The sequence below is a fragment of the Tyto alba genome, unplaced genomic scaffold, assembly GCF_018691265.1.
Source record: "Tyto alba isolate M040663 unplaced genomic scaffold, T.alba_DEE_v4.0 Super-Scaffold_1000006, whole genome shotgun sequence".
NCBI lineage: Eukaryota > Metazoa > Chordata > Aves > Strigiformes > Tytonidae > Tyto > Tyto alba.
In genome coordinates, this window is record NW_024881272.1 from 33183921 (window position 1) to 33206598 (window position 22678).

At 41.4% G+C, this 22678-nt stretch overlaps 1 protein-coding gene across 2 annotated transcripts in view; it reads left to right on the forward strand.

The window, feature by feature from the left end:
• The window catches only part of ROR1 (receptor tyrosine kinase like orphan receptor 1), a 173129-nt gene that overhangs the window by 94359 nt on the left and 56092 nt on the right, over positions 1–22678 (forward strand). For both annotated transcript variants that reach the window (XM_042785516.1, XM_042785523.1), the window contains exon 2: positions 22453–22524. In XM_042785516.1, coding sequence (XP_042641450.1) covers positions 22453–22524 — 72 coding nt within the window. The remainder of the gene's footprint in view (positions 1–22452; positions 22525–22678) is intronic.

A 22678-nucleotide genomic window follows, 5' to 3' on the forward strand; every position in this document is an offset into this window, starting at 1 on the left:
GGAAGCCGATGGCAAGGTCTAGCAAAAGGTCTTCCAAGTTTCTGCGTTGGCCTCACTTGAAAAGGAGGATAAGCACAACTGCACTGGTGTTTGGGCTTCACTGCCATGGAAATTTCAGGCTGTCTTCTGGAAAAATAACGTAAGGGATGTTTTGTCTGCTTTTACTGATACACCTTGAGGAAACTACGAGCCTTTTCAAGGTGGTGATATATTAATTACATGGTGAAAACCTTCTTTAGATATACATGGTTTCTTTCACCAGACAAGAAAAATTTGCATTGTTAATGGAAAAAGTATTTAAATTGAAACTTTTTGGACAAATTGTCTTAAATTCTTCTATAATCAATATTTTTTAATATAAACAAGAACTTAGAAATAAATTTAAAAATACGAAAAAATTTTGAAGAAATACGTTCACCATTTGTGTCACTGCAGACAGTTACAAATTGACAAGGTCCATGAATACTCAGAAACGACACTCGTGCATTTACACGTGGGCTTAATAAAAATTTAGTGTGTGGGTAAAACCAGAAAATATTAGTGTTCTATTTCAGTATGTTAGAGTTTAATGATACTCAAAATAAATCATGTCTTTTGCCATCCTTTGTAAGTCATCACTTGATGGGATCAGATTACAATGTGCTTTCAGAGATTGATGCAGAATTTTGCCTTTTCTCGCCAACAGTTATTTTAATGGATGAATAGCACATTTTTATCAGATGGGGAAAAGGAGTGTATATTAACATTTTCAATTAACATGGTGCATTTTCATAACAAATATACTGCGAGATGTTCATAAAACAGGTACAGATGAACAGTAATTCATAATAACTCTTCCTTTAGAGCTCAGGGACTCGGGATCACCTGTTATTCTTGGTGTTTTGGATTGGGTTTTTGTGATCCCTGTCCCTTTATGATATGGGCCATAAGCCCCTCTTACAGTAGAGTGTTTAAGCACATACTTAAGTTTTATTGAAGTTGCTCATGTGCTTAAGCACTCTGCTGAACTGGGCCCTGAAATGCATTCAGGAAAAATGGATTTGAGGGTTTTTTGTTAAAGTTTTACCGGGCACTTGGCATGCTAAGTGTGTGTCATGCGCGACTTCGAGTAATTAACATTCCTGTTAAGATTCCTTTAAAAGTTCAGCAAGATGGGACTCTTTTCAAAGAACTCACTTTCAACCTTTGACCTTTCAGAGTATTTCTAAGGAATTACAAGGATGGATACATCTAAACTATTCTGAGTTGCTCCTTCCATAGTAAAATTTATTATAGTGATCTGAGTGGCCCAGAGAGGCTGCTTTGGGGGAGAGAGAGCATAAAAAGGAACTTTGGGGACTGATAAAAGGCCCTGATCAGGTTCTTTATGGTGGGTGTCTTCATGCTGGAGTAGGGAAAGGAGAGGTCTCCTCACCTTCGCACTGGAAGACCCTCCTCTTCATCTGTACTTCAGGGAATGCATAAGGTTAGGCTGGGGCTGCTACTCTTCTGCAAAAAACCTCACACCTTGAGAAAAACTTCTTCTAAATGATGTTGAATGGCATTTCTCTGCGACACGAACCATTTTAAGTGGTTATCACATCCTGCCTCGTAGCCGTCAAGATGAGTTATGAGCTATGGGCACGTAGGAGTGGGGATGCTCTGCGGCAGAGCTGAGCCGCTTTGACGCAGGACAATTGTCCTTTGTCCAAAAAATAAGAACCAGCTTCTCCAGCACTTCCAGTCTCACACGCTTTTCCCAAAGAGCAGTGCTGGAGGGGGGCAGTTACGTGATATCTGGGGGACTCAAACACATGAAGAGCAGTGGGGTGAAATTTTACTATATTTGGGTAATCCTCTAGCACTGAGGCAATCCAATATTTTACCTCAGATGGCTGAATTTTTTTTCCCTTTCCTATCCAAGCGAATTGGTGCTTTCTTAAATATTGACATTAATCTCCTCAGTTGGAAGCAAACCAAGCTTCTGTATTTCTTATCCTCCCAAATCGTCTGTACTTCAGAACTGTTTACCAAATGGACTATATTGCATTCCCATAAATCCTGTAATTCGAGTTTGCTGTGATATTAATTTATTAGTACGCATGCATTTTCAACATCAATTACGCTCTATCTCAACAGGCATAATTCTCTCTTCAAAGAAGACGGAAAGCTGTGCAGCTCTTGGGTTTCCACATCCCCTCCCCTCCCTCTGCCCCGCTGCGGAGCGGCCAAGCTCCGCCGGGCTTTGAGGCACTGGGAGCCTGCATCTGTACAGCAGCAAATAGATGAATGAGAAGTATCACTACTGCAGTGTTATTTTGGGTTTCCTGCTATTTTGCTTAAATGCTGTGCCTGTACAGAAGGCAATTTTCCCTGAAAGCAAAACCACTATCTGTTTGTAGGAACGAGCTTGAAATTCTGATGGGGATGCAAACTTCTGACTCGGAGAGCGGAAGAGGGCATTAGATTTCAAAGTGCCGTAATTTGAAATAAATTTTGAGATTTTAGAGGGAAGAAAGAACAGCAACTGTTGTGGTTTTTTGTTTTGTTTTTTTTTTTTTAACTGAACAGCTGGAAGAAATGTTTACAGATGTACACATCTTCATTTATACCCAGAGCTTCCCGCTACGCCAAACATTGCCCGTTAAGGGAAAGCAATACCAAGTGTTTATTCCTTAAAATGAAAAATGACAAAAGACAATTACTTGAAAAAGACCTTCGTACCAGATCTACTCTCCGTGTCCTGACATTGCAATACTTGGGGGGAAAAAGGCAATGGAAAGGAAAAACTGCTTTAGTGAAAAAGAATTAAGTGCCTTCATTGTCTTCTTTTATGTTGGGCTAGAATGCAAGTGGTGCATTGTAAATGAAAAATAACTTCTCTTTTAGATGACCTGTTTAAACCTGGAAGTACTGTTATGGCTTAGGAAATGCTTGTCAACCCATCACTGATGCACAGGGAAAAAATGAGAAGCACACGGGGCTTTGATCCAAAATTTTACAGTTTTACCTGCATCCACTATTCTTGTAGGTATGCAGGCTTGTTCTTCAGACAGAAGTCTTACAGAATGTGTTTGATTTTGTTAAACAGATTTCCAAAAATACAGGCTGTGCTTTCCCTTCATCACCCATTAGATTGTTTGGTGAATCTGCATGTAAAAGTGGGAGCATTTCCCTAGTACTTTTTGCCAGAAATAATTATAACAATTGCCCCTGTTTTTTTCACTCAACATTTCAGAAGTTTTTGATACTTGATATTGAAATGAGAGTCCAATTTTTCCATTTTTTTTTCCTAATAGACTAGTGAATAACTGCAATCTAAATTGCTTCCTTCCATGGTGAGACTTGCAAGGGCTGTGGGGGGATTCTAAAGGCAGAAAACCCCGAATATTTTTCTCACTTTTTTTTTTTCCCAGTTGCTCACTCAACCTGGCCAGGGCAGCTCTGAATCCTGTGAAATGACGGAAGGTTGCGTTCCTTGCAGCCTGCCATCCCTTTGAGATTTGTTCCTGTTCAAGCTGCCACAGGAATTCCAGCCTCCCTTTTATTCTTTCTATTTTTTTTTCCCAATTTCCCCCCTATTTATATATTTTTAATTTAAATTTCTCCCCCCCCCCTTTTTTTTTTAATTTTTTTTACAGCAGTTATTAATCCAAATGGAAACTGAGTGATTTTTTTGAAGTCCCTTTCCACTGGGATACCTTTCCAACTTGCCACACTAAGCTGCAGCACAGATGTTAAGCACATTTAACTAGAGTCAATGTGTGCATATTTTTAACATAACTTGTCTTGAAAATATTTATTCAAGCCAAGACAACAGAAAATTAGAGTAATTTGATTGCTCAGGCTTAAGGAATAGATTACTACTGTTCCAGATGTAAGAAACAACAGAAGACTAACTCTCTCTAGGCCAAAAAAAAAATCTTTGGCTCCTGATACTAACCATATTTGCTCTTATGTTCATAGTAAATCTTTTAAAAATTGAATACCTTTACAGATTTTCAGTTTAAACTTTTGCCAACTAGCATTACAAGAATTTCACCCCAAAATAAGCTCATTATGAAGGGTTTCAAAATACCCAGTGCTCCAAGGGTGCGATATTACAAAGCGAAGTTATAAATCATCTTTGCTGTGAAATGAGGGTGCCAGATAGCTCTGTAGTGAACTTGGTATTTGGACTACGCAGGGCTTTGAGCAGTCATTACTGATTAAGTTTAAAGATCAGGCAGTTGGCACAAAAGATGTGTGATCCAAGTTGCAGGTTTTTTTTTTTCTCCTTTCCTTCTCTTCTTCAACTAAATCTCCTTTGTTTAGATTTGCAATTATCACTCAACCTTTTGGACCTGTTTTTACTGTTTTTTTTTTTTTTTCCTCTCTTTGTGATTTACATGCAATTAGCATTTTTATACTTTGTATCACTCACCATGTTTCTGAATGCACAGAAACATGCAATAGGAAAGCAAGACAGAAACGCTAGCTGTTTTACACAGGGTTTAAAATACACATTCCTAATAGTTTATGTTAGTAACTGTTTGTACAATCAGACTGTCAAAGTACTGTGGAACTTTGGATGGATATTTTAAGATATTTTTCTGCAGCTGCAGCCTCTGTATCAGTCCTTCAGAAGAGTGTCTGAGATGTAGGCTTATATTCCAGCTTAGCATACAAGTACCTGAGCTATTTTTATGGGAACTGATTCTACGTGAAACGATGGCCCAGTTTGCAAGTGAGGCTAAAGCTTTGTCTCCTCATTTTTCCACTCATGCATGTAAACTGCCTTCAGACATTTCGCTTTGATGTTTTATATCTAGATGTCTTTTTTGACTTGTTAACCTAAATGTGGTGTCCACAGATGTAAAGTTTTCTTTGCGTGAGAACCGCTTATGCAGGCGTAGAAGCCAGGATCACAGCTCCTGAGGAGTGTTACCTCCAAGTTGACTGTAATCAAAAGGAGCTGGGCAGATACTCTTGATGAAATTACAGTTTTCCTATGGGTCTCATCACCATTTTCTCCTAGGTACCATTCTTATTTAAGCTTTAATTTCTGATGGTATTTGCCTTTTTTATGACCCTGTCAGAAACAGAGAGTCAATGATTAGTAGAGAGAGAATCAAGGTGCAGGGGTCACGTACTGTTAAAGAAAGGATCATTCTCAAGCTGTCTCTGCTGGTTCCCTCCAAACAGTGTGCTGATCCTTTCTCCACAGGCTGCTCTGTTTATTTGGAAGATTATTTTTCAAGGATTAGTTTTCTCCTTTTTTTTTTTTTTTTTTTCCTTGACCTTTTTCAACGAAAAAACCACCTATGTCTAGGATTTTTCAGAAACCACACCATGCAACTTATTGCGTGCTTCATTGCAGATCTTCCCTCTCTGTCCCACCAGCTGTCTCTGCTCCAGTAGTACATGGAGAAGACACTATAAAACCCTTGGTCCTGTGTCTGGTTTTACTTAAGGACCTTATTATTTTAGGGTGAAGATGAGCATGAGGCAATAGTCTTCATAATTGCTCTTGTACAACAATTCTCTGTGTTTGAAACTGCTTCCTTAAATCCATCCTTATTTTCTCTTTTCTGGACAGCAGAGAATGCCATATTTTCACTTCTCTTTCTGCAATAATGCCATATATTTCTCCTGTCAGACCTGAGTGGAGGGAGTCATTCAGAGGTGAAGTAAAGCACCATTGCTGCTCCCTTTTGGATCAAATCCTGTGCCTCCATTAGCCTGGATATAACTGTGGATATCCTTATGGACCAACCAGTGTATACCTTAAAGCCAGTCTTAGCCATCAGCATTTGCAAAGAACAGCACTTTGAATCATGATTCCCTAAAACTGAGGTAATGAAAGCAGAATCTTTAAGTGGGTAAATGTTTTTGGGCTGCTAATCAAGTAGTGTGGAGCTCTAGTAGTGCTGTGTATACACTAGCTGCTGGAAGTCTAGTTTAGTTGTCTAAAGGGAGATTTCCTTCATTCCTGTCCTTCCACATTCACCTTTTGAAGAATACAGATGTTTGTGTATAAAAGGTCATTAGGGGCTGACTTACTGCTTAAATAACAGCACCTTGTGTCATTTTTCACATAATAGCCAGGATGGAGCACAGCACCCTTTAAAAGGGAACTTGAGCCATACTGCTAAATGTTAACTGACAGCCTAGTAAAAACAAAAGTCTTCATTTTTCTCATTTGTCTGCTTTCTAACCAGCCAGAAACTGCGCAGAGTGCTCTTATTAGATCTCCAAGCATGCAACGCGGAGAAATCCTTGGATTCTAAAATTGCTGAGTACACACAAATGGTGCCACAGTGTCCTCGCCCTGTGCCAAAGCAAATCTCTGAGTTATGTAATTCTTCTCCCCTGTATTTGAGTTAGGTGAAATGTTCAGCATGTCTGAGTCGCTTGTAAAAGCGCGTAATCTGCAGGGCCCTGCAGTTTATCAAGGTGCCACCGACAAGCACCGTGGCATTGGATTTCACACATCCCTCCAGAGCAGGGTTGGCCACACTGGCTTGTGCTCGCCGTCGCGGGAGTGCCCTGGATCGGTGTCTGCTGCTGATTTCTAGTAACGCGGTTCTGTGTGAAATATAAGTCATGTCTTTTAGGTCGGTCAGAGCTTACAGGCCAGAGAATGCCGCGTTATGTCCTAACCCAGTTTTGCCTGGGAGTTTTTTCACGTGCAAGGAAGCTCCAAACCAAGGATTAGTCTAAATCAAGGGTCCGCGAGCCCGTGTCACAAGACCAGATACGAATTCCAGTTCAGTCGGTCCTGGCCTTGTTTTACGTCTGCAGTCTGAGAAAGTGCCAACTGTTTAGGTTCCATAAACTTCAGTAAGGTGACTCTGGTGGCTGCGGAGCAGGGGTTTTTCCCTCTCCTGAATTATGATATACCTAACATGTGCAAATAAACATTAAATTTAATTAAAACCTAGACCATGATGAAGTGGCCTTCAGTAGATTGTGTGCAGATGAAAAGGACTGCAGGCAGTCAGCATGTGATGGTTTAGAAGGGCTTTCAAACATTTCTACCTCTTTCTTTGCTTTTACTTTACTTTCTTTATTTTCATTGCTTGTAACTTGTAGAGCAGTTGTGAGTTAATAGCTTTGTAAGCCACTTTTCATCCACTTGTGCAGCTTTCAAAAGTGCTCAGCATTTCCTAATTCAATAGCAGCTTTACTGTTGACTTCAATAGAAGCACAAGTGAGACCAAGTGCCTCTTGAAAAACCACACTGGTTTCCCTGGAGTTTTCTCTTTTTGACTCTTAGTTCATAGAATAAAGGTAGTAGCATCATCAAGTGATAATTGTAACAGTTAGAATTTCAGCATTTTCCTCTATTTCTGTGTTTGAGCCCAGTGTCACTAGACAGTCCTTTCGATGGGGCTGCAGTAGGGGTGGGGGGACATGCAGATGTTAATTTGCTCTTAAGAGTTAATTGTCAAGGAACAGTTCCCACTCAAATCAAATATGTCCCTTTGCATACATGGGAAAATTTCTCTTTTCTAATACTGCATGTTGGTTTTGCTCTGCATTCAAGTGCTCAATGTAGGGGAATCTCCTCCTTCCCTTAGTGACCTCTGTCTAGTCTGGCTCTTTCCTTTCATCAGTAACACTTGGTACCACTGCGACTTTCTTCTCAACCTAGTACATGAGGAGCTAATTCCACCACACTGTTCTCTGCTGACTTCCAAGTATTATGAAGTATTTTTGTATTTATTTATTTGAAAAGTAAACCCACCTGCACTGCTTTACATAAATACATGCTGAGATCTCCAAGACTCCTGTGTCTGCAGTGCAGTGTTTATCCACTTGGAGCAGAGATCAAGTTCTCCTTGCCTGGCACAATGTCAAGCATAATGGCACTAAGTAAGCCAAATCCTGAAAGCTTTGGGCAGTCCTTTATTTATCCTTGTTAGTCAGAACTCCCTCGACCACAGTGGGAACCCTCCCAAAACTGGGAAGCAATGTATGGATGTGTACAGGAGCCTCTAACAGAATTGCTCATGGCAATACACGCAGAGCTGGCGAGCTGTGGGGTGGCCCTGACCCCAGAAGGTCAGCTGTGCTAATGTCTGGAGGTTTGCCAGAAAAATATATCAGCTTTTTGGTTCTTAGAAACCACCAGTCAAACCACCAGTCTCTTCAGGTACTATGATGTGTGCCACACAGTGTGTAAATGCAATGATTATACAGCTTTTCTTTTCTCCTGCCACACTTTAAGGTCTCTAGATATAAAGGGAGACATCGTGCAAGGCTGGAAAATTTACGGGTGCCTCATCCTGTTCATCATTTCCGTCTCCTCTCATGGCTGGGAAGTAAGAGTATATATTTGGGCTGATGTAAAGTGTGCAAGATATAAGGATGTTAGTCTCATCTCTGAGTCCATTTATTAAGTAAGTTTGTTACATGTTTAAGCCCAGTAAAATATTCAGAGAAGTTTGGTTTCTCTTTCTTGTGAAGGAAAGCTGGGAAGTGTCATGTCCAGGTATCACAGAAGACTAGTTTTGCTTGTCCTTGTTCTTCGCTAGGCTTGCACAGAGAGGAACTCTGTCATTTATTTCTAGATTAGTCTCTTGAATTCACACACCCTGCTGCGAGACAAATCAGTCCTCATTTCTATTCCTGTGCTTCAGCTTTACAGGAGTATGGAGCTGCACACAAATGCACAAGTATGTTTAATAATTAATCCTATCCTGGAAGTGGTATAACAGAGGTTCTGCTCATCAATGGAAATAACAATTACATTCATTTTGGATAAGACAGTGCATGTTACTAGAACTCCAGACTAACATTGTCGTTGAAGGGCTGAGGTAGAAGTGGGTGAAGTTTGGTGCAGGTCCTTGTTTTCGACCAATTTTATCTTGAAGGAGCAGCAACAAAGCTTTGCTTAGTAAAAATGTCCACACTGTTTGTCTGCATCAATCACATAATTGAAATGCACTTTAATATAGTCAGAGCTTCTGGCCACGAGGCAGGACTTCAGGATTCCTCATTCTCTAGCAGGACTTCATAACCTTTGTTCTTCATAAGCTTTGTTCACCAGAGAATGACTTGAGTGGGTATTTACCTCTGATGGTTCATGTCGCATCTGTTTCCCATGTCTGCACCCACCATAGCTCGTGGATTCCCTGTGTCGGAGAACGCTGGGAATTAAGACCTCACACCAGTGTCCAAGGCACTAGGATGCATACTTTGCCCCAGCTGCATTTAAAGCCCATGTCTGGAGCTGTGTGTGCCGCTGCCTGGTGCATCAGTGAGCAGTTCAGTTTGTTAAAACAGAAAGGCCCGAGGCAGAACAAGATTCTGTCAGTCACCACAAGAAATGCTTCTCAATGAACACTGTGTTGTGATTTCTGCTGTGAAATTCATCGCAGGTGAGATGTTTGGGATGTGCTGTCTGCGATGTGATGCTGTGTGTACAGGGCTTCGTATCTGAATCCCAAATCTGTATTTGCTTAGTTGTGTATGCACGCACGTGTGTCTGTGCGTATATGTATGTATACGTATTAAATGGTTTCAAAGCTTTAAGCCAGTAATGCAAGGAAACCAAAATCACAGGGCATGATTTGCTCTGTGGTTTGGAGAGAACCACATCTTCTGAAAATTCCCGCCTTTGGCATACCAAGCCCAAGCATTTCAAACAAGACACAATTTGCTGAGAAATGCGGTGAAAAAAGACACTTTTGCATCATTGATATGTACAGTTTGTCTAAGTTTGCACTGAGAGGTAGGATGTTTCTTCACACCGTCTCAGTGGCCTTCAATGCAGCTGAAGTAATTTGATCACTTTACTCAAGATCTGCCCTCTCTGTTGAATCCAGTTCTGGTCTATTCATGCCTTTTTGTGAACATGCCTCCCACTGCAGGTCATTTTTATCCTGCCTCTGTCATACATCGAGAACATTTTCAAATCGTATTCCTGTGAGAATAGTGAGATTTGCCCCCATTCTCAAGTTTAGGACTAACCTGAAGTTCAAGGTCCCTGCAGGCTGAGTTGTTAGCATCCCAGAAGAGTACTGGCACCGAGAGATCTCTCGCTGGGAGAGAGGAATTCAGTCCTTTGGCCCTTGGACTTGCCAAGAGTTACGGCGTCAGGTAGTTGTGTTGCCTGGGACAGGGGTGTTTGGCTGCTGGGAACTGGACTGAGATCACCACTTATAATGTCATTATCAAATCAGGTAACCCACAAAAAAAAATCTCTTCTCTTACTTCTGTTACAGCCCTTCTGAGTCTTTAATAGCTAAAATTTTAAAAGATTATTGTAATGCTATAATCTGCTATCCCTGACCTTACGTAAACAGCATGACTAACAGCAGCACACAAACCCACTGTCAAAGTCAATTAACTTCAGAATCTGGGTAAGAAAATACACAGCTTGGCAGTGCTGTGTTTCAGGAGGACTGAAGACATGCACAAACCTGAAACAGCATCCAAAATTATTAATTGATGCTGGATTTTCCAGATAGTGAAGTCTGGATTAGGTTCAAATATTCCTCGAGCATCCATGTATTAAATAGTGGAAAGTTTTTAGTCTTGTACAGCCACAGGGCGAGGTGTTTGATTCCTTCAGCATTTTAATTTAAACTAAACAGGTGGTAGATTGTGATGTTTGACCAGAATCATGAAAATGATAAAGTAATCTGCCAGAATAAAAAAATATTTCCAACATATTTCTCGTATCACTGATGGAATGTTTAGGCTTTGTGCAATCAATGTTCTGTATCTCTCAGGCAGGAACCCTCCTCCCAAAACTGCAGCCACCCCTCAGGAGACCAAAGTTGCAGTTGTGCATGATCTCTCTCCATCATTTATTCAGAAGCCCCTTTGGTAGCATCAAGACTTTGCTTTGTTTTGGTAAAATGGCATCATGTACAAGATGATCGGAGCTGAGAAGTAGGACGAAGTAGAGGGTGTAGTTCCTGGCGTTCTGAGAGAGACCCGTGAATGAAATTTAAGAGACATGAAAAATGAAACAGCAGAAAAATTTGGCTTTACCACAAGGAGAGTTTTTAGGAACTAATTACAGATGAGTGGAGAAAAATGGGAGGGGCAATCTGTAAATGCTAGGTCTGAAACTAGTGAGAAGGCCACGGGACGTTCTGCCATTTCAGTTTCCCAGTCTCATGTTTGCTTCGAAGCTTTCAAGGAGAAACTGTGTTTTCCTTTACTTATAAATAATCTATACAAAATATTTCAAGTGTGTCTGGATGTTATAAGAGCTGACTAATGTTAATGAACCCAGTAGTCAAATTTAGCCCTGTAATACGTATGTGCTCATTTGAACTCAGCAGAATCTGTGTGCTCGGGCTTACTTTGGCAGACACTTGCTCTTATCACCTGCTGAGCTTGATATTACTGCAGTGCTTTGGCCTGAAGAACAAGAAATTAGGAACAGCAATGAAAAACCTTTGCGCAGCTGTGTGGTTTGCAGCTACTAGGCAAGCAGTTGGTCCGCTGGAACTTCATTTGGATGTACTGTGCTCAGTGTGTTTATTTGGATTGCCTTGCCTTTCAGAGAAAACCTATATCCATTTCCAACTTAACTAGTTTCTTAAAGTACGGCAGTTGCCATGGCTTTGAAACTTAATCTCAGTAGATCTGCAGTAGCATTATATCAAATGTCTAGCTTCTTGTTTGTTGAGCTAATAAAAAAATCATCAGTGGTTTATCCTTCCATGAGGCTTCAGTGACTGCAAAAGCAGTTAAGACTGAACAAGCCAACTTTGCCCTGCTCCTGTTGATTTCCTATTGTACAGGCTATTAACTTTTAGAGACTGTTTTGTTTTTTTTTTTTTTTTTGTGGCAAAGCCATTACAGGGTCATGATGACTACAGACATTTGTACTTCTGGGTGCAATTAAGATGAAGGCTTGCTGAGTCTTAGTTGTGTTGTTTAGAAGTGGCTCTTTGGCACCGACCGTTTCTTTAGTCCTGACTGTGCTTGGTAAAGTGCATAAGGATTGCTGCATAATTTAAGGATTCAGGAGACTGACTTCATCAAACCTTTGGATTTGATGTCTGTTATTAAACTGCTGGCATGAGGCTCACAGTGCTGAGGTCTGCATGCCCATGATGGGATGTTCAGTAGCCCCCGGAATTTTGCATAATTCTGCATCTGTTGAAATCACGGGGATTCTAGTAAAAGAGCATGCTTAAGCCACTGATGAAACAATTCGAAGATCCCCCCAAAAGTAGCAATGAAAATAAATTTGGTCATATTATTAAGTTTGGATTTAATTTTTCTTAATACCAGAGAGTATCTGAATCCAAGAGATGCTGATGAACCTTGGGTTCAGGAAGCTTTCCTATAGTAAGTTGTAACTGGCTAAATCAGTACGTTAACTCATTCCAGCAATGAAGGGATTAAAAATAAACCTCTGAAGCACTGATGTGAACCTTTTGTGCAGTCTAATTGCCTATATAATTGCATTTGTTAGCTAGTGTGTGGAGAGCCCTGGAGTCCCATGAGGGCAGGACAAGGACAGACGTGCCTGTGTTGTGTCACCGTTGTGTCTGAAACGCAACCTGGAGCCATGAAAAGGGAGTTCAGTCTTCACCTCCCAGAGACCTTGCCCTCTCTTGAGGCTACTAATAAACGCAAATTAGCTGGAGGGTCTTGGTTTGGTTTTGGTCCCTTGAGGATGCGGTGCCTGTGTGCGCCAGAGACGGAGGGATCTGGGTCAGGATTCTGCTTCCCATGGTGCTCCCAGCTGAGACCTGAGCTAAGCCCGGTTCTCCACGTGCACACTGATCAGCTCTTACTCACAAGTGTCATCTGGTTGACTTCAAGGAAAATTTAAAAACCCCAGCCTTTTAGCAAAAGAAATTAAGTTTAAAATCTGCCTTCTAAAATGTACAGGCTTTAAGCCTGTCTGAGATCAGGCTTGTGTGGGTTTAGATCGGAGTGTAAGTTCCTCTTGGACAATCAATGTAGCTCAGTCCCAACTTGGCCGAAGCATCCAGCTCTGGCATCAGTTAAATATTTACATTCCGCCCTTTTTATATAAATTGTGCTCTATTAGCATACGTTTCACAGTGTATCCTTGTGTTTCAGCCTCTTTATAAATTTGGCAGTTTGTACATTAATCAACATCAACCCATGTAAAATCCTAGGCATGAGGTTGAAGCCGTCAAACGTGCAACATTTACTGTTTCATCATACGCAGCCAATAAGTCATGTTGCAATGTATGCCTTGTACCAAGAGGATATGGTATAAAATGGAGCATGTTTACACTAGGGAGACTTCTGTGTATTTAAGAAGTAATTGTTTCAGGACCGTTCATTAATTCATGAGCTGACATGGGTACATTTTTCCTCACTGCAACAAAAATAATTATCGAGCTCAAAAAATAATAATGAATTTGCACATGGCAGACTTCTACTGTAATTTTCTTCACAAGTTATAAGGGTTTAATTGTAGATTGCTAGTAGCCTTATCCGTTTCAATCATTTCTGGCCCTCGAGTGCTGAGGTGCAAGGAGTTACGGTGTGCTGCGATTTATGGTGGATGTAAATGTTTTCTTGTTTGCCCTCCCTGTATTTGGCTGGGTTTGCCTTCTTTAAAGCTTTTGCGTTTGGATTTAGTGCAGTGGCACTGATGGAAGCCAGGGACAAGCAAGCAGGTGCAATGCAAAGCCCTGTCCAGGCACTTCATCCTTCGTCTGCAAACACTTCTATCCCAATTGTGCACTTGCGGGCGCTGCTCAGTCCGCTGTTTTGTGAGATAAATAAATAGGAACCTGTGTGGATATTGTGTAGAGGGGCAGGCCCCCCAAAATACTTGTGTATGGCTTTGATGCCTTCAGGAAAGCAAGCTTCCATAGTAAGTGTGGGTTATGGATCGATCACTCAGAGTCATGAGGACATCTGGGCTTTGCAAGAGAACCTCTTCTCTTTGCTTGGAGGGATCTTGACACTCTTCACACTCAGGACCTGAGCTTGGGGAGGTTGTTAGGGAAACCTCCATCTGAGGCAAGCCAGGTGTTGCTACCACAGTGCTGCCCCCAGAAAGCGCCTAACAGAGAATGTTCCCTCCTTCCATTCCTCCCTGGACCCTTCCTCACCATTCCTGGCCTTGAAACATCTTTACTTAACAGTGCCACAGGACGTCTTTCTCTGTCTTCCTGCCCTCTTGATATTGTGATGGGTTTTTGTGACTCCTCTGTTTCTTGTCACATCCTTTCACCATACACTAGCCATCCAGTAATTTCTTGCTGCCCCTGTTAGTTTTTTGCTTGCTTGTGTTCCAGTCATCCATTTCCCTTTGTGTGATTCCCACTTCCACCTTCTCTTCTGTCTTACCGCCGGTCTGAGGTGCTCAGAGGAGAATAGCTCGGGGCAAGGAAAAAAAGCCAGTATTATTTTAGGTAGGTTTGGAGAGATGGGAAATTTGCAATTATTATGCAAATTCTCAACTTTTATAGGTCTGCATGACAAACAGCTATGCTGTGCTGCCTTCCAGGGTTTTTACTACTGAAGAACAACCGGACTCTCTCATATCCGTGTCCAATAAAACCTGACTTTATAGGCAAGAAGACAGTGTGTTCCTCTGATATCTTGCTTCCACATCCCTTGTGTTTCAGATTGAGCAGAGTACAAATAATTCTTCCTAGAGAAAGGTAGAGGTCCCTGGATTTTGTGCAGTGCAGGATCATGCCGGGTCCACCTGAGCGGGGCTGTTCCCGGGAACGCCGGGCAGAGTGTTTTCTGTGCTACGCTCACGCGCCTGAGGTTCGCGTCTGGTTGACGTGCATTGAAGTGCTATTGTAGCCACATTGCTACAGTTCAGAAGCACAAAGACTCGACTGTGAGCTATGAAATGCTGGCGTTCGGCCAACTGGCCATTTCTTTTCTTCATTCCCTGTCATTAAAGCTGTGGGTTGCTCCAGGGTGCAGTGTTTTGCTCTTCTTAAGTGGAACTGTTAACGACCCAATTTAGAGCAATGTAAAGTGCACCCAGATTCCACAGTGACTTCTAAATCCATGTAACATTAATGATAATCTGTAATTAATAGCTGCAATCAAAAGGAATTGTAGTTCAGTAATTAGAAATTTAGGATTAAAGTATTAGCGTATAAAAAAGGCTTTTAAAAACCTCTTCTTCCAAGAGATGGCTCTGATCCCATGAAAAAAACAGTTTTTAACCGATACGACCTCAGCCAAAGACCAAGGTACTAAAAATACTGCAGTCGGCCCTCACTTGTGTAGGTCATTAGACTACTACCAAAACATTTAAAGGTATTTTAAGAGTTTGCAGATATTCAGTACGTAGTAATCACATATTTTTCTCATTATATTGCCTATTGATATTCCAGAACAAATCTTAAGAAATTTGTGTTTGAGAATAAGCTTTAATCTCCCCAGTAGGCCTTTTGGGGTGGGTATTACTGGTATCTTGTAAGTACAAGAAACCCCAGTGGCTGCCCACCTTTAAGCCAAAAGCTTTTCTGGGGTATCTTCATTGAAGAGAGCAAATCTGCAAGAAGAGGTAAGGCAGAGGTGTCAGGTGCATGCAGCGCTCTTGGCTTCCTGCCCTGTAATCACAAATAGGGCAGCGTGATTCCTTCTGATGATGCACCATAAATGAGCTAATCCTTCAATTTATCTCTAGCCCTCGGGAGCTTGAGGCATTTAGAAAGGCTCCCAGGCAGAGAGGTTCTTCATTGCGTACGTGCTGATGAAAGTGCCAGTAGCAGTGATGAGGTGCTCTGATAGATGGAATAGGCTGTGGAATAAATGAAGTTCCTAACAATTTCCAGTCCTGCACTAAATTAAATCATCCTGCTGCACATCTCACTTTTGAAGCTGAAAATTAATGTATTGTATGTCTGAAATCCACAGAGCTCGAATTGTTCATTGGTGTTGAAAATTTCCCTATCTAATGCCAATTATTAAACAACCCCAGGCTATTAATAATGATATAGTACACATAAATCACAGATAGATGTGCTTGGAAGTTTTACATTCTAAGAATGTGAACAAAAATAACCATTTGAATGTTATTAGCATCATGCAGTGTCATCTCTGTCCCTATGTGCATGGAGTGGCCTGAGGAGCTCCAGCAGGTCCTCTGCCAGCAGAAATTGTGCTTTCTGACACAGCGATGGCAGCATCTGTGAACTCTGCAAGAATTATCTGGTAAACTCTGTCTCTTGGATCTGCCTATGCAGGGTTTTGGCAGAACAAGCTTTGCCCTTGCTCTTTCAGCCGCAGAGTAACCAGGTGGAGTAAAGCTAACTAGTTAATGTTAAACATTTGAAGGAGTCGTGCCATCATGCAACATTTCATCTTGCTCACCAGATAGATCTCTAGTTAAGGTCTGTTCTCCAGCAGTTGTTACTGCATATCGTTTGTAGGTTCTTCTCTTTCAAAATATTTAAAATGGCAGTACAAAGGCCAGCAGCTTCACCCAAACAGGGAAGGTTGAGTCTCTTTGCAGGAGTGTATTTTTAACATGGATTGTTAGTTGTAGACTATATATACCACATCTTTTATGCAACATTGTGTACTGAAATTGTTGTATTCATAACCAATCAACGGAAGATTTGTCATTGACCTGTGGGATTGCATACTATTAAAGGTACCGTATTCTTCTTGAAAGACACCTGACTGACCTGAAGAGCAGAAACGCTCTCAACAATTTCCCATCTTCATGCAGTTTTGCCTCATTCAGCTGACTGAGGTATTTATGGCATTCCTGCCTCCTTTTGAAACACAAGAATTGTACAATGCAGACATGTCTACTGACATGCAGAGATACTGATGTCATGAAAATAAAATCCATTCACCCATTAAAGATATAAGCAAAATTTGAGGTATATATTATGGAAATTTCAGGATGGTGCCAATTTTTAAACAGACAAGAAAATTAGTAAATAATAGGTCATATCCATTACAGTCTGCAGAAAATATGTCTAGATTTCCTTCAGCACCTCCAGGGTGGGCTGTGGATAGGCTGGTAACTGGCTGATTGCAAAACGGAGTATCTTGGGAGATCAGATGAAAATGTGTGGGGAACTTACAAAGGATCAGTGAAACAGAAAACGCAAAAGGCAAAAAAGGAAGATGAGGGAGATATGAGTAAGAAGAAAAACAGCCGTGAGGCTTATCTGTGGGAAGATCCTGGAAGAGATCAGTCAGGTAGCAACCAGACAGACAGAGAGAAAGATGAAGCGTCAGTCTGGAATGTGCAGGAAAGCAAAAAATACTGAGCACTTAGTATAATTAGGTTTTGCTCAAAGTCTGTATAACTTTATCTGTGATTCCCGTTTTCCTGATATTGCATCCAAGTAGGATAGCCGAAGAGTCTATTTTCTGAAGATTTTTATTCCCCTCTTTAAGGGGCATCAATGTTTCTAGTAGATCTGCTGCTATAATATGTTTATCATTGATTTGGCCAAAATAGTTGTACCCACATCTCCTGTTAAGTTACCCTGTCTTGACCCACCTGACAGCGCGGGATAGCTCCCTGTTTATGTCTGTAGTAATGTCTTGCCCAATCTTGTTTTTAGCGTCTCGTGAAATTGGGGTTTTATCACTTCCTTGGGCAAATTCCTTCAATAGGATAACAAATCTCACTTGGGGTAGGCTTTCTACGCAGCTTCAGAAAGAGATTTGCAAATGGAAAACTTACTTTTTTATTTAGTTTAAACATTCATTTTGTATAGTTTATCTTATTATTCAGACTTCTAACTCCTTGCTTACTCTAAATACGTCCTTGTTCTTTTTGCTATTTTGGGTATCCTGCAGTGAGATCTAAACTGCATATGTTGCAGTCACATTCCTGTCTGTATCAGAAAAAATTACTTACTCCCAATTATATATATAATTACATAATTAGGGTATAGAATGACCCACCGGTGTGATATAAGGACAGAGGACGCCCATTAAGAAGGCACTTTAAATGCTTTTGTTTGTGTGTTTTATCCAGATGTATCTTCTACCTTAAAAATTTGTGTTCCTGCAAGACCTGGGCTTTTCATCTCTGCACCTGAGAAGGAAGCCTTTCCCAGGCGACACTTCTACTGGATATGTACGTTCCTACACGTAGCAGCCATGCAGACTTCATGCCTTGCTCGTAGGGTCTTGCAAGCAGAATATCCACATTCTTAGACTTATTTTGCTCTCTGCTTTGTTTCTATATAGCAGATTTATTCCCCATTAAAATCTTCAATCATCTCTGGGTTTTGTGTCATTTTACTTATCTGCCTTCTTCCTGTTTTGACTTATATTCTCCTTATTTTGCGTTACAAATGCACCGCACAGAGATATTAATTGGCCTGGGCATGGGGCCTGGGTCTTCTCCGTTTCGGTTCTGTGGCCAAGGGATGAGGCTGCCCCATCTTTTCGACGGGTCTGTAACCGTGACAGTACAAACACTGGAGCATTGAGTAATGGTTGCTTCTGGTGAGAAAATGAGACAGTAGTGTGTGCCTGTGATAAGAACTAGCTCTGTAGTTTTTCTTCAGAGGCAGATTTTTGTAAACCTTATTGAAGTTTATTTAATCACAAAGGCTTTAAAAGGACTGACTTGTGTGAAATTCACTCTACACTTATGCAATATGGTAATAAAATCAGATGTTAGCCAACTTCTCTGTGGGGAGTGTATTTGAATACACTTTACTTGGCTTTTCACAGGGTTTATAATTGACTGTTGTGCTTTCTCATTAATTTAAGATCAACGTTTCTTAATAGTGATAGAGATTTGAACAGATACTTATCTTTCCAGTATTAAAGATAAGATTTATCATTCATCTGGAATTATTTCATCCATAAATAAAATTTTAACAGGATAATGGTTCTCTCTGCTGATCACATTTCTTAGGTTGACTTTTTTTGAAATCAAATCTTAACGTTCAAATAGTTAAAGCAGGAGGACATTTTTAACAATTAAAGTTTAATTTTTAAACTCCTTATTTAAAATCCAATTGTGATATCAAGCAGATTTTTTTCTTTTTTTTCCTTTTTTTTTTTTTTTTTTTTTTTCTTATTTAATGGTGACAACAGGTGGACAACCTTCTTCCAGTGCCCCAAATGCAAGTTGCTAGTTAGTGGGAGTTTAAAGGTGGGGGGTGTGAGTGGAGTGATAGATGCTGAGTGCTGCTCCCTGGTCTCCTTCAGGTCACGGGTGGAATAGCTGTTGGTGTCTTCCATTCAGTGTGACCTTGGTGCTCCAGCTCTTTAACCCACTAGCACATGGTAGGTCCCAAAAGGGAAAAAAGTCTTACTCATTCCCAGTCTGTTTTTTAAAAGCCGTTTTCCTCCTGGAGGCAGAGTTACTGAGCGAGGCGGATCAGGCAGGAGCAGGAGGTTCCAGGGGAGGAACGAGTTTGCTCAGGGGAGGCTTTGATCCTTCTCCCATCCATGACTCATCCCTCTCCATGGCCTGGCTGGGAGCTCACATCTGACAGAGCACACCTCGTATTTGGCCTGAAGGGTCTAACATAGTTTTTCCAAGGAGCGGTTTCACTGCCCTTACTTTCATGCACAGCAATCCTAAGTCACCTCAGGTAGAAATTAAATTCATGCATGTCTCAGGGACTTCTTTTCTGGGATGCTTTTGTTTTCTGCATTAACTTTGATTCGGTGATATGTTCCCATGCTGTGTAGATGCTCTGCATGTTCCTTTCAATCAAATAAAATGTTAGCTAAGGGCACAGTAATGCTTTACTCTTAAATCAGAGCTTTAATTCAGGAATATCAGAAAATTACCAGTTACAGCCTGGAGAACTATCTCACAAATAGTGAAGTTTGGTCTTCTAATGTGGTTTCTTCTATAGATCAGATGATGCATGTCTGCTCTGTGATATTCACGGTTGTGCTTTCAAGGCGTGTTTAAGAAAACATTAATATGAACACGCTGGAGTTTTAAATAGCAAAATATGGTATTTGGTCATTGTATTGTTAGTACTTTTTTTTTCATTTTGGTTAATGTATGTTAGCTGTTTGCAGAATACGGTTCCTTTGTAGGCTCTTAATACTAGAATATTTCCAGGTGAACAGAAATAATATTACCTATGGAAAATATATTGTCAAATGCAAAACTGGAATGTGTGAGCAGTGTGAATGCCATACCGTGTTGCTTGTGGGTTTAGGCGGTGCCCTGTGGGCATGAGAGATGAACCTTTTTGGTCTCAACAGGAGGTGTGAGAGGCAACAGCACCTCACATTCCTGTCTCAGAGGGCTTTTATCACAGGCCTACAGGAGCTGCCTCAATTCTGAGTGTAGGAGGGGTAGAAGGGCAAGGGCGATTGATCATCCCAATCTCCGGTACCAGCCCAGCACCAACTGAGTCCTGGTCCGCATTTGGCCCACCATTTATTTGTCACCTACCCCACATCTCCACTTTAGCCTTGGAGCAAATCCTGGACACCGTCGGCCACAGTGTCCTGCTGCCTGGATGATTGTGGTCACCATGAAGGTAATGTTAGCACTGGATCCATTTTGTTTTCCTCAAACCTTACAGGTCTTTCAGCCACATGGTCCCTAACGTTTGGGTTAGATAAGAAGCTTCACTGTTAAAAAATAAGGAATGAGGAGGGGTGGACCCAGTGGGCCAAAATCTCAGCTTGTGTAAACAGATGTCACTTCTGACTTCAGAGCCATGGTGTTTCACACGGGCTCAGGATCTGTCCCCATCAGTGGGTTTCTGCCCTGCGTATCTGCGCAGGCCAGGGGCCATGTTCGTAGGTGAGTTATAATGCCTTCAAATTCGGTGTTTACATTGGAAATACTTGACAGAGCCTTAAATAAGCAGTACTACCAGGTGGGCTTTTAAGAAAGGCGATATTTATGAAAAGTGTAGTGGCTGCATCGGAACTTAACTGCTTCATGCATTTGTATGACTTTGTGTTTACAATTTTCTCGTGATGTTTTAATGAAATAGAATAGTTGCCAACTGGTCAAATAAATGCAGCACATCTTTGCATAACCTTGCACTGCCACGATTTTGTGAGTGGAACTGCTTTGTAGTTAAAAGCTGTGTGGGAACACGCTCAAGGGATGGTGTCAAAATAAAAACAATACACTTCAAAATATTCCTGTTCTCATCTAGGATCCCACTGATGCTCAGCACCCTGACTCTGCCCTCACTGTGCACCTATGGGACTGTGTGAAATCACCCAGCACTGAGGGTCCAGCCAGGGTGCAGAATCAGGCCTCAGGGTGCTAATTTGTAGTGAGTCTTCTCAGCATCTCGCTCCAATCGGGAGCTGACACATTGAGCACTGCTTGTTTTTATTTCAAATTCACTCTCCTCTCCCATGTTCAGTGCCGTAGCGTTCCTGTCTGGTATTGCTCTCCTCCTTTTCAAGGTCAGATTTCCTGGAGCTGGGTGGACACAGAGAATTAGGAGGTGCACTGCATTTTTGTGCCATGTAATATGTGTGCACACCCCTTCTTCCCACCCTTCCCACCATCATTCACTAAAGCTTGAATATATGTGTATTAATCCCTGGGGGCTGACTGAGAGAGATCGTGCTCCGAAAGCAGCCCTCCTCAGATGCCTGAAGAGCCTCCGAAGGCGCACGTGGGTCAGCACGTGAAAGGGGACAGTAATTCCTCCCCGCACCGTGTGATGGTGGGTTTCCACTGCTGAACATGGTTTTGCAAAGACCCTCAGGGAGCCCAGCAAACATCTCATCATGGACACCGCACCCAGCCACCGCAGCCTCTTGGGATGTGGCCAGTGCTACGGCAGCGGTTACACACCAGAGTCCTTGTACGGGTGTTTGAGGAACTCATCGATGTGCAGATACGAGGAAGTGTTTTACCATGACCTATAGCTGAGGCTGGAAGCATGCTGGTGGTTCCCTCAACACCATCCTTTGTAAGACTTACTGTTTGCTTGTTAAAAAAAAGGTAAAAATACAAGACAAGACTAAAGTCACCATGCAACTTTTTCTTGAAAAGGAAAAAAGTATCATAGCAGTGAGAAAATGCTACTGATGTTCAGATCAGTCTTTCCAGCCTGTGTTTACATGAGTCGTAGGAGGATTTTTTGTACAAGTAGCCCTATTAACTTCAGTGCACAAACTGTGTCTCTTCTTGTGCACGTGGGTTTGCAGGATTAAAATCGCTTGTAAATATTAACAGATAACACATTCCGCAACCTCACAGCATTTGGGTTTTTCTTAGCTGTAACACTGCAGAGACATTCTACCTCTATAAAGCTCATGGGGAGATTTTAAGGTGGGCCAAATACATCTCGAAGATTGGTTGCTTAATTAACACAAGGTCTCACAGTGACAGCACTGCAAAACAAACTCCAGCGCTGGCCCTGTGCCTTTTTCCACTTCGCTGCTTCTGCTACCCATATGTCTCAGCCTGCCAACACAGAACATTGAGTGCGTTTTAATAGCTGCTGTTCTTCAAATAATTTTATTACTGTGACAGCGAATTTATAAATGCCTCTAACTCTCTGGATGATACAGAATCGATATATTAACAGCATCTTTTGGTTTTTTCTGTTTGTCCCTTCCCAGGAGCAAATTCATCAGTTGCTGTTGATTTCATGCCTACATCATCATGGAACATCTCAAGTGAATTAGATAAAGGTAAGTGGACAGAAAGAAGTAGAAAGGTGCAAAATCAGATTTAAAAATCTGAATTCTTCTTCTTGACACGGCCAATTCAACAAGCAAGGGGGTGAGGGGACATTGAGGATAAGCCTTGTTTGCCTTGTGATCATTTGACATTTAATTACGTGTG